We start from the raw sequence: 15,085 nt of genomic DNA, 5'->3' as shown, positions 1-15,085 counted from the left end.
ACACTGTAATAAAGGTATTATAAGACAATGTATTATTACACTGTAATAAAGGTATAATACCACAATGTGTTATTACACTGTAATAAAGGTATAATAACACAATGTATTATTACATTGTAATAAATGTATAATAACACAATGTATTATTATAATGTAATAAAGGTATAATAAGACAATGCATTATTACACTGTAATAAAGGTATAATAACAGTGTATTATTACACTGTAATAAAGGTATAATACCACAATGTGTTATTACATTGTAATAAATGTATAATAACACAATGTATTATTGCACTGTAATAAAGGTATAATAGGACATTGTATTATTACACTGTAATAAAGGTATAATAACACAGTGTATTATTACACTGTAATAAAGGTATTATAAGACAATGTATTATTACACTGTAATAAAGGTATAATAACAGTTTATTATTACACTGTAATAAAGGTATAATACCACAATGTGTTATTACATTGTAATAAATGTATAATAACACAATGTATTATTACACTGTAATAAAGGTATAATAAGACAATGTATTATTACACTGTAATAAAGGTATAATAACACAGTGTATTATTACACCAGTGTTTCCCCTACCATTATATAAGGGGGGCGCCCCGCCCTCCTAACGGCTCCCCCCGCCCCCCTTGGAGGTCAAGTAAATTTGATTTGATTTTCTTTATAGCGACATATTACAATTTGTTATTTTATTAAAAAAAAAAACCTAAATGGCCCTTAAGCAGGCCCGGAGTGGGTAATCGGGAGAATCGGGAGTATTCCCGGTGGGCCGCTTCACTTTTGGGCCGGTCGAGGAATTTTTTTTGTATTATTTTTTTTACATTTCAATGTCACATTAGTTACATTAGGATACGTTCCGCATTCTGCCACCACAGCGCGCAACTCAGCATGGGTTGTACCATGTGAGGGAGTTCTCCCCTCCCCTCCTTTAGAAATGGTTGGGTCCATAGCCCGTCTTTTCAAAACGTTTTCTCAGGGAGGCTACCGCGGCTCCGCCGGCGCTTACTGATAGCTGGGCCGGCCATAACGGTACGCGTCAGGGAGGATGGATGGGAGGAAGAGGCCAGGAGGTAAGCTATGGAAGCTTTGTTTCCGCCACAGAATAAAACATTTTAAAAGATAATTGCGACTTTTTATCTCGAGTTTACATCTCGCAATTCTGACTTTTTTTCTCAGAATTGCGAGATATAAAGTCAGAATTGCCTGAAATAAAGTCGCAATTGCGTGTTAAAAAGTCAGAATTGTGAGATATTAAGTCAGAATTGCCTGAAATAAAGTTGCAATTGCGTGTTATAAAGAATTCTGAGATATAGAGTCAGAATTGCGTGATATAAAGTCGCAATTGCTTCTTATAAAGTCAGAATTGCAAGATATAAAATCAGAACTGCCTGAAATAAAGTCGCAATTGCTTATAAAGTCAGAACTGCAAGATATAGAGTCAGAATTGTGTGATATAAAGTCATAAAACGTGTTATAAAGTCACAATTGCGAAATATAAAGTCAGAATTGTGTGATATAAAGTCGCAATTGCTTATAAAGTCAGAACTGCCAGATATAGAGTCAGAATTGTGTGATATAAAATCATAAAACGTGTTATAAAGTCAGAATAGCAAATTATAAAGTCAGAATTGTGTGAAATAAAGTCGCAATTGCTTATAAGCCAGAACTGCAAGATATAAAGTCAGAATTGTGTGATATAAAGTAGCAATTGCGTGTTATAAAGTCAGAATTGAAATATAAAGTCAGAATTGCGAAATATAACGTCAGAATTGTGTGAAAAAGTTGCAATTGCTTCTTATGCTTCTTATAAAGTCTAAGTGAATTATTATTTAACCTTTACATTATTTGTTAACCCATGGTATTAATACTAACTACACAATAGTACGAGCTGAACTGTTGCTTCATTTATCCAATTTTAAAAAAGTGCTAATTTGGAATTCCACCATGGAAAAAGTGGGCCGGTCTTGGGCCTGAAACTCCCGGGCTGAAAAGTGGCCCCACTCCGGCCCTGCCCTTAAGTAATATGTTATTTATCTTATTTCCACGATGGCATGTCTTTTCTGTCTGTGTTTACAATTATCCCAATGAGTGCGCACACTCACACACAAACAAACACTTGCGTCACATACAGTTGAGCACTAGCGGACAGAGAGCGCGCGGCTGGAAATGTGTCGCTGAACTGAAGATGGCAACACTCGCTCTACTGCGAGTAGCAGCCGGAGTAGCTCTCCTGCTCCAAGTCTAACGCCCGTTTCACATATATTTCGTTTGCGGTGAGTATTTTTTTTCCGTACCCATAACAAAGCTTTCACACTGCACGAGGATGCAGTCCGTCGATGATCGATCTGTTCCAGTTGCGGTGCGTATACGGCAGTGCAGAGATCGTTTCTGCACCGAGTCTATTTCTGCTGTGCTGCAAACGCTGAATTAAAGTGACAGCGCATGTTTCGTGGTCAAAATGAACACCGATTGACCTGAAAATGTAGTAATTTCACCATAAGTGCGATTAATTAAATAAAATGTAGTAATCTCACCATAAATTTATTTAATTAATTACTACTTTTTTCACTTTAAGACTGAGTTAAAGCAAGGAAAACTACAATTTACCTCAACAAGGCGACATAATGAACAACACTCGTCTTATTCGTGGAGGTGGAAAAACAAACTCTTTGTGACATGCAAGATTTATTGTATTAAAATTTAAATACAAAAGATTTTAATATAAGTACATGGTTAAATATTTTACCACTTGCTTGAGCAACTTAATATATAATTATATAGAAGTAATGTATTGAATAATACATTGTTTAAATTGTGTTTACGTGAACGCGCGTTCACAGCAGTGGTGCGTCTGACAGGATTATTCTCTCCAATAAATGCATCATAGAAATAAAAACTTCTCATAAAAAAAGCCCATTTAAAATTTATATATATATATATTGGTTAGTATTTATAAATCTTTTTTTAGTTGTTAGTTAAAAAATAAAACTATTTAAGCTCTGGTCCATTAATATTAACAAATACTTCTATAAATTTAACAAAGGTTATTTGCAAAAGTCAATTTTAAAAATATTTAAATATGTTTATTTATTTTTTAAAGAGATATCTTATGTTAACATTTTTTAACTTTTACAAACCATTACCCTCCCAGACAACCAATTTATGTGATAGATAGATAGAGATAGATAGATAGATAGATAGATAGATAGATAGATAGATAGATAGATAGATAGATAGATAGATAGATAGATAGATAGATAGATAGATAGATAGATAGATAGATAGATAGATAGATAGAGATAGATAGATAGATAGATAGATAGATAGAAAGATAGATAGATAGATAGATAGATAGATAGATAGATAGATAGATAGATAGATAGATAGATAGATAGATAGATAGATAGATAGATAGATAGAGATAGATAGATAGATAGATAGAGATAGATAGATAGCGTCTGTGTCAATTTTCCCCAAACCAACCCCCCCCCCCCCCCAAACCTGTAAACCTAGGGGAAACACTGTACACTGTAATAAATGTATTATAAGACAATGTATTATTACACTGTAATAAAGGTATAATAACACAATGTATTATTACATTGTAATAAATGTATAATAACACAATGTATTATTACACTGTAATAAAGGTATAATAAGACAATGTATTATTACACTGTAATAAAGGTATAATAACACAGTGTATTGCACTGTAATAAAGGTATTATAAGACAATGTATTATTACACTGTAATAAAGGTATAATACCACAATGTATTATTACACTGTAATAAATGTATTATAAGACAATGTATTATTACACTGTAATAAAGGTATAATACCACAATGTATTATTACACTGTAATAAAGGTATTATAAGACAATGTGTTATTACACTGTAATAAAGGTATAATACCACAAAGTGTTATTACACTGTAATAAATGTATAATAACACAATGTATTATTACACTGTATTAAAGGTATAATAAGACAATGTATTATTACACTGTAATAAAGGTATAATAACACAGTGTATTACACTGTAATAAAGGTATTATAAGACAATGTATTATTACACTGTAATAAAGGTATAATACCACAATGTGTTATTACACTGTAATAAATGTATAATAACACAATGTGGTATTACACTGTAATAAAGGTATAATTACACAATGTATTATTATACTGTAATAAAGGTATAATTACACAATGTATTATTACATTGTAATAAAGGTATAATTTCACAATATATTATTAGACTGTAATAAAGGTATAATAACACAGTGTATTATTACACTGTAATAAAGGTATTATAAGACAATGTATTATTACACTGTAATAAAGGTATAATAACACAAAGTATTACACTGTAATAAAGGTATAATAACAGAGTGTATTATTACATTGTAATAAAGGTATAATTTCACAATGTATTATGGCACTGTAAAAAGGTAAAATCACACAATGTATTATGGGACTGTAATAAATATATAATAAGAATGTATTATTACACTGTAATAAAGGTATAATAACACAATGTATTATTACACTGTAATAAAGGTATAATTACACAATGTATTATATTGTAATAAAGGTAAAATAACACAATGTATTATTACACTGTAATAAAGGTATTATAAGACAATGTATTATTTCACTGTAATAAAGGTATAATAACATTGTATTATTACACTGTAATAAAGGTATAATACCACAATGTGTTATTACACTGTAATAAAGGTATAATAACACAATGTATTATTACATTGTAATAAATGTATAATAACACAATGTATTATTACACTGTAATAAAGGTATAATAACACAATGTATTATTACATTGTAATAAATGTATAATAACACAATGTATTATTACACTGTAATAAAGGTATAATAACACAGTGTATTATTACACTGTAATAAAGGTATAATAAGACAATGTATCATTACACTGTAATAAATGTATAATAACACAATGTATTGTTACACTGCAATAAATGTATAATAACACAATGTATTATTACACTGTAATAAAGGTATAATACCACAATATGTTATTACACTGTAATAAATGTATAATAACACAATGTATTATTACACTGTAATAAAGGTATAATAACACAATGTATTATTACACTGTAATAAAGGTATAATAACACAGTGTATTATTACACTGCAATAAATGTATAATAACACAATGTGTTATTACACTGTAATAAAGGTATAATAACAAAGTGTATTATTACATTGTAATAAATGTATAATAACACAATGTATTATTACACTGCAATAAATGTATAATAACACAATGTATTGTTACACTGCAATAAATGTATAATAACACAATGTATTATTACACTGTAATAAAGGTATAATAACACAGTGTATTATTACACTGTAATAAAGGTATAATAACACAATGTATTATTACACTGTAATAAAGGTATAATAACACAGTGTATTATTACACTGTAATAAAGGTATAATACCACAATGTGTTATTACACTGTAATAAAGGTATAATAACAAAGTGTATTATTACATTGTAATAAATGTATAATAACACAATGTATTATTACACTGCAATAAATGTATAATAACACAATTTATTGTTACACTGCAATAAATGTATAATAACACAGTGTATTATTACACTGTAATAAAGGTATAATAACACAATGTATTATTACACTGTAATAAAGGTATAATAAGACAATGAATTATTACACTGTAATAAAGGTATAATACCACAATGTGTTATTACACTGCAATAAATGTAAAATAATACAATGTATTGTTACACTGCAATAAATGTATAATAACACAATGTATTATTACACTGTAATAAAGGTATTATAAGACAATGTATTATTACACTGTAAGGTATAATACCACAATGTGTTATTACACTGTAATAAAGGTATAATAACACAATGTATTATTACATTGTAATAAATGTATAATAACACAATGTATTATTACACTGTAATAAAGGTATAATAACACAATGTATTATTACATTGTAATAAATGTATAATAACACAATGTATTATTACACTGTAATAAAGGTATAATAACACAGTGTATTATTACACTGTAATAAAGGTATAATAGCACATTGTATTTTTACACTGTAATAAAGGTATAATTTCACAATTTATTATGGCACTGTAAAAAGGTAGAATTACACAATGTATTATGGGACTGTAATAAATGTATAATAAGAATGTATTATTACACTGTAATAAAGGTATAATAACACAATGTATTATTATACTGTAATAAAGGTATACTACACAATGTATTATTATACTGTAATAAAGGTATAATAAGACAATGTATCATTACACTGTAATAAAGGTATAATAACACAATGTATTATTACACTGTAATAAAGGTATAATAACACAGTGTATTATTACATTGTAATAAAGGTATAATAAGACAATGTATTATTATACTGTAATAAAGGTATAATACCACAATGTGTTATTACACTGCAATAAATGTATAATAACACAATGTATTGTTACACTGCAATAAATGTATAATAACACAATGTATTATTACACTGTAATAAAGGTATTATAAGACAATGTATTATTACACTGTAATAAAGGTATTATAAGACAATGTATTATTACACTGTAATAAAGGTATAATAACACAATGTATTATTACATTGTAATAAATGTATAATAACACAATGTATTATTACACTGTAATAAAGGTATAATAGCACATTGTATTATTACACTGTAATAAAGGTATAATTTCACAATGTATTATGGCACTGTAAAAAGGTAGAATTACACAATGTATTATGGGACTGTAATGTATAATAAGAATGTATTATTACACTGTAATAAAGGTATAATAACACAATGTATTATTATACTGTAATAAAGGTATACTACACAATGTATTATTATACTGTAATAAAGGTATAATAAGACAATGTATCATTACACTGTAATAAAGGTATAATAACACAATGTATTATTACACTGTAATAAAGGTATAATAACACAGTGTATTATTACATTGTAATAAAGGTATAATAAGACAATGTATTATTATACTGTAATAAAGGTATAATACCACAATGTGTTATTACACTGCAATAAATGTATAATAACACAATGTATTGTTACACTGCAATAAATGTATAATAACACAATGTATTATTACACTGTAATAAAGGTATTATAAGACAATGTATTATTACACTGTAATAAAGGTATTATAAGACAATGTATTATTACACTGTAATAAAGGTATAATAACACAATGTATTATTACATTGTAATAAATGTATAATAACACAATGTATTATTACACTGTAATAAAGGTATAATTTCACAATGTATTATGGGACTGTAATAAATGTATAATAAGAATGTATTATTACACTGTAATAAAGGTATAATAACACAATGTATTATTATACTGTAATAAAGGTGTACTACACAATGTATTATTATACTGTGATAAATGTATAATTTCACAAAGTATTACATTGACATAAAGGTATAATTTCACAATGTATTATTACATTGTAAAAAGGTATAATAGCACAATGTATTATTATACTGTAATAAAGGTATTATAAGACAATGTATTATTACACTGTAATAAAGGTATAATAGCACAATATATTACATTGACATAAAGGTATAATTTCAAAATGTATTATTACATTGTAAAAAGGTATAATAGCACAATGTATTATTACATTGTAATAAGGTATAATTTCACAAAGAATTATATTTTAATAAAAGTATAATTTCACAATGTATTACATTGTCATAAAGATATAATTTCACAATGTATTATTACATTGTAAAAAGGTATAATAGCACAATGTACTATTACATTGTAATAAAGGTATAATTTCACAAAAAAAATTATTTTAATAAAAGTATAATTTCACAATGTATTATTACATTGTAATAAATGTATAATACCACAATGTATTATTATTACACTGTAATAAAGGTATAATAGCACAATGTGTTATTACACTGTAATAAAGTTATAATAGCACAGTGTATTATTACACTGTAATAGAGGTATAATTTCACAATCAATTATTATATTTTAATAAAAGTATAATTTCACAATGTATTATTACACTGTAATAAAGGTATAATTTCACAATTTATTATGGCACTGTAATAAAGGTATAATAAGACAATGTATCATTATACTGTAATAAAGGTATAATACCACAATGTATTATTACACTGTAATAAAGGTATAATTTCACAATGTATTATTACACTGTAATAAAGGTATAATTTCACAATGTATTATGGCACTGTAAAAAGGTAGAATTACACAATTGTAACCCAGGTTAAATAAAGGAGATCAAGTGTAATTTATTCACAATTTATTAACATCTAATTTCCTTAATAAAGGTTTAAAAGTGATGTGTAATAGGCGCGGCAAGATGGCGGACAGGGAGTAACAGCAATTTTCACTAGCTGCCGCACCACTCAGCTAATTATCTGTATGTTCTCAGTTACTTCAGACGCAACACGACGGCTTTGGCTATGCTAGTGTTGTAGTATGTCTTTGGAATCCTTTTGGCCAGAATCTTTTTCGAAAATGCCTCGTTCTGTCAAAAAAGCAGAGAAGAAAGATTCTTCCCCCTCGGCCGCGTCGGATAATCCGCTGGAACAAGGTAATGGTGAAGCTAGCGGCGATTTCGAATTAAGCCCGGCCATGGCGAAGGCGTTTCAACACATGACGGAGACGATTTCGAAAACAATAGATGCCAAACTTGATCCCCTAGCTGAGATTGTACATGCTCACTCCCAGGAATTGGAGAACTGTAAAACGCGGCTAGATGAGGCAGAGCGAAGAATCGTCGTGGCGGAGGAATTAGCGGATAGCATGCAGGCCCGCGTTTCAACTCTGGAAAACCAAATCGCGCCGCTTACCGAGCACGCTGATGATCTGGAGAACAGAGGACGGCGCAAAAACATACGTATTGTTGGCTTACCAGAAGGGGCTGAGGGCTCTAATGCGGTGACTTTCCTTCAAAAATGGATTCCAGAGTTTCTTCAGCTGCAGACCGAGGGAGGCTATGTCAAGATCGAAAGGGCTCATCGCACCCTAGCACCCAGGCCAGGTGTCAAGGAGAGACCGCGACCGCTGGTGGTGCGTATTTCGGAGACAGACAGAGGATTCTTGATGCAAGTAGAAAGTTGTCCACACATGACAACCTGCGGTTTGAAAACAATAAAATCTCCTTCTTTCAAGATTTCTCCGCGTTGGTGATCCGAAAGCGTAAGGAATTTGACTCGGTCAAACGCCGCTTGCAGGAGATCGGAGCCCGATATGCAATGTTATATCCAGCTAGGCTGCGAGTAACGATGGGGAATACCACCAAGATCTTTGCCACGCCATCAGCGGTCTCGGAATTTATAGCGGAGACTGTTCATCTTGATCGAGCTGTGGATGCAGTCACTTCACCTTCGGATAGGCCTGTGGTGGGTGAATGAATCCTTCGATGCGGTGAAAGAAATCTTTCGTTGCGGTGCGTGGCGCCGAAGCGTTGACAGGAATGCGTTTCTTTCTTCTTTTTTTTTCTGTTTTGCGTCTGATATATTTTCTTTCTTTTGCTGGACGGTGCGGACGATGTGATTATGCAAGTATATCTCTTGAGTGGTTTTTTATTTATTTATTTATTTTTTTTGTGTGTGCTTGAAAGATTTTTATTCCGTGTTGTTCGGAAAGTGCTGGGGGGTTTTGGGGGTAAAGAGTTCCCTTTATGAGTAGGGAAAGCGCCACTTCAAAAAGGTTTTTTTTTTTAGTTGTTTTTTTTTTTTGTTGTTGTTCCCGAGTTCTATTCAATGTTCTGTTGCCCGGAAATGTTTGTACTTCTTTCTTTTGTACAAAGCAAGAGAAAAAAAATTTTTTTTTTTAAATTTTAAAAAAAAGCACAGGAGATCTATTTATTTTATTTATTATTATCATTTTATTGTTTATCCTTTTTCATTTTATTAAAATAAAAGTATAGATGGTTAGTAATAATTTAAGAATTTCTACATGGAATATAAGGGGTTTACATAGTAAAATTAAAATTAGGAAGGTTTTTGACTGTCTAAGTAAGGAGCGGGTTGATCTGGCCTTGTTGCAGGAGACACATTTGAATGACAAGGAACATTCAAGTCTCAGACATAGATGGATTGGTCAAATCTATTTTTCTTCCTTTACAACGAGTAGTAGGGGTGTAGCTATCTGTAACGTACGGACAGAGGCGGTCAGATCCATATGCAGCACTTTATTTCAGCATCAAACACAAGCAGACATAAACTCCGGCATACAGTTAAACAAGGGGCAATCCAGTAACTCGTGGTGATAACAGGCTTTGGTCGAGGCAGGCAGCACAGGTTCATACACAGTCCAAGAAGCAGGCAAGGGTCAAGAGTCCAGAGAAACACGGAATACACAAACATGGAAGAATGCTCAGAGATGTACGCTTACAGTGTGACAAGACTTCGCACCGGACACAGAGATCACTCAGACTTATATAAGGAACTCAATAACCCATAATCAAACACCACTGAAACATAGTTAAACATAATGAGTCCATGGTGAAACAATGCAGGGAGAGAGTGCCCTCCAGTGGCTCACACGGGCACTCCACATCACATAGCCCCCCCCCAAAGGAGCGGCTTCCAGACGCTCCTAAAAACTCTGGGGGGAGGTCAACGGGGGCTGGGATGGAGGGCCAGGCCCGTGGAGAGGTAGGAGGCCAGACCCATGGAGAGACCTAGGGCCTGGAAACCCGAGCAGGGTAAGAGACCATGGGGAAGCACGTGTCGTAGGCAACCAGGGTAGAACACACTTGACCGGAAACCAGGGTTGAGCACACTTGGAGAGGTGCCAGGACGAAGCCCACTTAGGCGGAGACAAGGACGGAGCAGACTCAGGACTGGACGTAACCAGTGGCATGGGAAGCACAGGATCAGACAGGACTAGCGGCATAAGAAGCTCAAGTGGAAATAGCACAGACAGGGTCCATGTCAGCGCCACCTCCATGGCCCTCACAGGATACCTACTGCCCCCCCCCAAAAAGTTCTTGGGGAAATTTAAGGCTATAGCCTCCGGGCTGGAAACAGCCTCTGGAAAAGGCTCCCAGAGCTTGATAGGCGTTGGCGAGGTGAGGCGCAGAGGCGGGGCCGGCAGGGCGAGGCGCAGAGGCGGGGCCGGCAGGGCGAGGCGCAGAGGCGGGGCCGGCAGGGCGAGGCGCAGAGGCGGGGCCGGCAGGGCGAGGCGCAGAGGCGGGGCCGGCAGGGCGAGGCGCAGAGGCGGGGCCGGCAGGGCGAGGCGCAGAGGCGGGGCCGGCAGGGCGAGGAGTCTAGGTACGCTCACAGGAGCCTGGCGAGCCGAGTGAGTCCTCCTCCTCTTCCTCCTGCGACGGCGCACTGTTGGAACTGATAACTCTGGATCCATGGGAACATAATTGTTTCGCTTAGCTGGATCTGACTCCATAAATTCAGCCGAACTTGACTCACTTTCCACACTGGATTCACTTGGTTCGGGACTTGATCCACTTGACTCAAGGCTAGATTCACTTGACTCGGGATTCGGTTCACTGGACTCGGAATTCGGTTCACTGGACTCGGGATTCGGTTCACTGGACTCACTGGACTCGGGATTCAGTTCACTGGACTCACTGGACTCGGGATTCAGTTCACTGGACTCACTGGACTCGGGATTCAGTTCACTGGACTCACTGGACTCGGGATTCAGTTCACTGGACTCACTGGACTCGGGATTCAGTTCACTGGACTCACTGGACTCGGGATTCGGTTCACTGGACTCACTGGACTCGGGATTCGGTTCACTGGACTCAGGATTCAGTTCACTGGACTCACTGGACTCACGATTCGGTTCACTGGACTCACTGGACTCGGGATTCGGTTCACTGGACTCACTGGACTCGGGATTCAGTTCACTGGACTCACTGGACTCGGGATTCAGTTCACTGGACTCACTGGACTCGGGATTCAGTTCACTGGACTCACTGGACTCGGGATTCAGTTCACTGGACTCACTGGACTCGGGATTCAGTTCACTGGACTCACTGGACTCGGGATTCGGTTCACTGGACTCAGGATTCAGTTCACTGGACTCACTGGACTCGGGATTCGACTCACTGGACTCGGGATTCAGTTCATTGGACTCACTTGATTCACTCGACTCGGCACTCGATTCTCTCGAGTCAGCTGGCACGCGCTCAAACTCCAGTTCGGCCGGCGAAACCCCCGCTGTCTCTGGATTAACAAGTTCAACAAGACCAGTGAGGAATACGGGCTTGAGGGGTCCGACACGAAGAATGGGTTTGGCAGAAACTGTATACTTGAAAGCCCCTCTAATGGTCATCAAGGGAGGATCGAACAGCTTGGCGAGATGAGGCTTTAGTGGCGTTCGGAATGAGTGAGAGAAATCCGCCGCATACGAACCACCCCGGTGCAAGGACAAGAGCAGTTCCTCGGGATCCTCTTCTCCTGCGGGGAGTTCAAAAGCCTCTCTGAATAGGGCGATAAACACATCATAAGAAGGGAACGATATCCGACCTGGTTCCCAGAACGCGCCTACCCACTCCAGAGCCTTTCCAGTGAACAGTGAACAAATGAAAGAAATGCGGTCATCATCCGAGGTGTAAAACTGGGGCTGATGATTCATATATAAGCTGCACTGCTGAAGGAATCCTTCACACGCCACAGGTGAGCCATTAAACCTTTCAGGAAATGACAGACTAGAATAATTAGATGCAGCACTCACACTGGGTTGCGGTGGGACAGGTGCAGCGGGAGCTTGGACTTGATTAGTGGCTGTGCTTGAGCTCTGCGAAGACACAGATTGCGTAAAGCTTGTAAGTTCCTCGAGGAGAGATGTTAGTCTCGTCAGCTGTAAATGATGAGAGGCTAGCATGGAAACTTGGGTCTTGGCCACGGTGGATAAATGCTGAAAGTCCGCTGGATCCTGTAGTGGCGAAGTCTTCTGTAACGTACGGACAGAGGCGGTCAGATCCATATGCAGCACTTTATTTCAGCATCAAACACAAGCAGACATAAACTCCGGCATACAGTTAAACAAGGGGCAATCCAGTAACTCGTGGTGATAACAGGCTTTGGTCGAGGCAGGCAGCACAGGTTCATACACAGTCCAAGAAGCAGGCAAGGGTCAAGAGTCCAGAGAAACACGGAATACACAAACATGGAAGAATGCTCAGAGATGTACGCTTACAGTGTGACAAGACTTCGCACCGGACACAGAGATCACTCAGACTTATATAAGGAACTCAATAACCCATAATCAAACACCACTGAAACATAGTTAAACATAATGAGTCCATGGTGAAACAATGCAGGGAGAGAGTGCCCTCCAGTGGCTCACACGGGCACTCCACATCACACTATCGTTGTTAATAGAAATCTACCCCTTAAGATTATAAATAGCACTAAGGATAAACGAGGCTGTTACGTTATTGTTAAAGAGCTACTGTATGGAGAGGAGATAACTTTTTTAAATATATAATGCCCACCAAACTTTTCTTTTGAGCTGATCACAAAGGCTTTTTCAGAATTGCTAGATACTGCTTCTGGTACTGTAATTGTTGGGGGAGATTTTAATTGTTTGTTGAATCCTTTACTGGATAGACTACCTCCAAAAAATTGCCCTCCATCCAAGCAATCCAAAACATTATCTGCTTTATGCGAGGAATTAGGTTTTTCTGATGTTTGGCGTATACTTAACCCTTTGCAAACAGATTTTACCTTCTACTCTCCTCCCCATAAATGTTATTCAAGAATTGACTATTTTTTTGTCCCAAGTGTAATTCTGCAATATATCTCCTGTTGTTTCATAAGCAATACTGTGGTTTCAGATCATGCCATGGTAGTATTGGAAATGTTAGTGGGAGGATTTCCAAAATCTACTAAGCGATGGAGATTTAATACATTTCTGCTTAAAGACAAGAAGTTTCTTTCATATCTTAATTCTGAATTTAAGATTTTTTGGTTGATTAATTCAGAGTCTATGGATGATCCATCGCTGTTATGGGAGACTTCCAAAGCATTTATCAGAGGATTAGTTATATCTTATTCCATTACTAAAAAACGGAAGCAAGTAGAGAAACAGGAACGCTTAGAACAAGAACTCAAAAGAGCAATCGAAGATCATGTGAATGATGCGTCTCCTGCCAATCTGGAGAAGCTGGGTTTAATACGCGCTTCTTTGGATTCTTTGTTATCGCAACAAGCCAACACTAAAATACTGTTTTCAAAGCAAAGACTGTATGAGCATGGCAATAAGCCTAACAAGTACTGTATCTATCTTATTTACTAAAGGAGAAATCTGGCCCACAGTTTATCACCTCTATTACGGATTCTTCTGGAAAGCAATCATTTGATTGTGGTGTTATAAATGATATGTTTAAGCAGTTTTATTATGACTTATATCAAACTGAATATTTCCCTCAACACTATAGCACTATGGAAAATTTCTTTGATCACTTAACACTCCCTAGTATATCTGATGATCAGAGAATGGTTTTGAATGCCCCCATTTCAAGAGAAGAAGCTTTAATGGCTTTACATAGTTTACAGTCTGGAAAATCCCTAGGTCCGGACGGTCTGGTGTGTGAAGTATATAAAGAGTTTGAGCAAATATTAATAGATCCCTTGCTGGCTATGTATGATCACTCATTTATGACAAACAGGCTTCCTCAATCACTTAGAGAGGCCAACATTTCCCTTATTTTAAAAAAAGGAAAAGATCCGGAGATCTGTGGGTCATATAGACCGATTTCTCTGCTAAACGTAGATTTAAAGTTACTTTCCAAAATTCTTGCACTTCGGCTGGAGAAAATACTTCCTTCTATCATTGATGAGGACCAAACGGGTTTCATTAAGGGTAGAAGTTCGAGTAATAATATTAGACGGCTTCTAAATGTTATCGAACTCTCTCAAAGATGTAACAGTGACACCCTTATTTTATCCTTAGACGCGGAGAAGGCCTTCGACCGTGTGGAGT

At 35.6% G+C, this 15,085-nt stretch overlaps 2 protein-coding genes across 2 annotated transcripts in view; one reads left to right on the top strand and one right to left on the bottom strand.

Annotated features, from left to right (window-relative positions):
* tnni1c (troponin I, skeletal, slow c) overlaps positions 1 to 15,085 on the top strand; it is a 363,446-nt gene that overhangs the window by 230,204 nt on the left and 118,157 nt on the right. The gene's annotated exons all lie outside the window — the stretch shown is intronic.
* On the bottom strand, positions 10,309 to 13,215 carry LOC308694509 (uncharacterized protein). The gene is made up of 2 exons (XM_081372073.1): positions 11,893 to 13,215; positions 10,309 to 11,831 (listed from the first exon to the last, which is right to left on the bottom strand). The coding sequence occupies exons 1-2, from the start codon at positions 13,082 to 13,084 to the stop codon at positions 11,824 to 11,826; spliced, it is 1,200 nt and encodes a 399-aa protein (XP_081228199.1). The 5' UTR covers positions 13,085 to 13,215; the 3' UTR covers positions 10,309 to 11,823.

Source organism: Scardinius erythrophthalmus (genome assembly GCF_964197995.2).
Source record: "Scardinius erythrophthalmus genome assembly, chromosome: 8".
In the NCBI taxonomy this organism is placed as follows: domain Eukaryota; kingdom Metazoa; phylum Chordata; class Actinopteri; order Cypriniformes; family Leuciscidae; genus Scardinius; species Scardinius erythrophthalmus.
The sequence above is the reverse complement of the archived record's forward strand: the minus strand, read 5'-3'. Positions and strand labels throughout refer to the sequence as shown.

Excerpts from the sequence above, each read along its gene's own strand:
- LOC308694509 (XM_081372073.1), bottom strand. The coding sequence starts at position 13,084 with ATGGATCTGACCGCCTCTGTCCGTACGTTACAGAAGACTTCGCCACTA.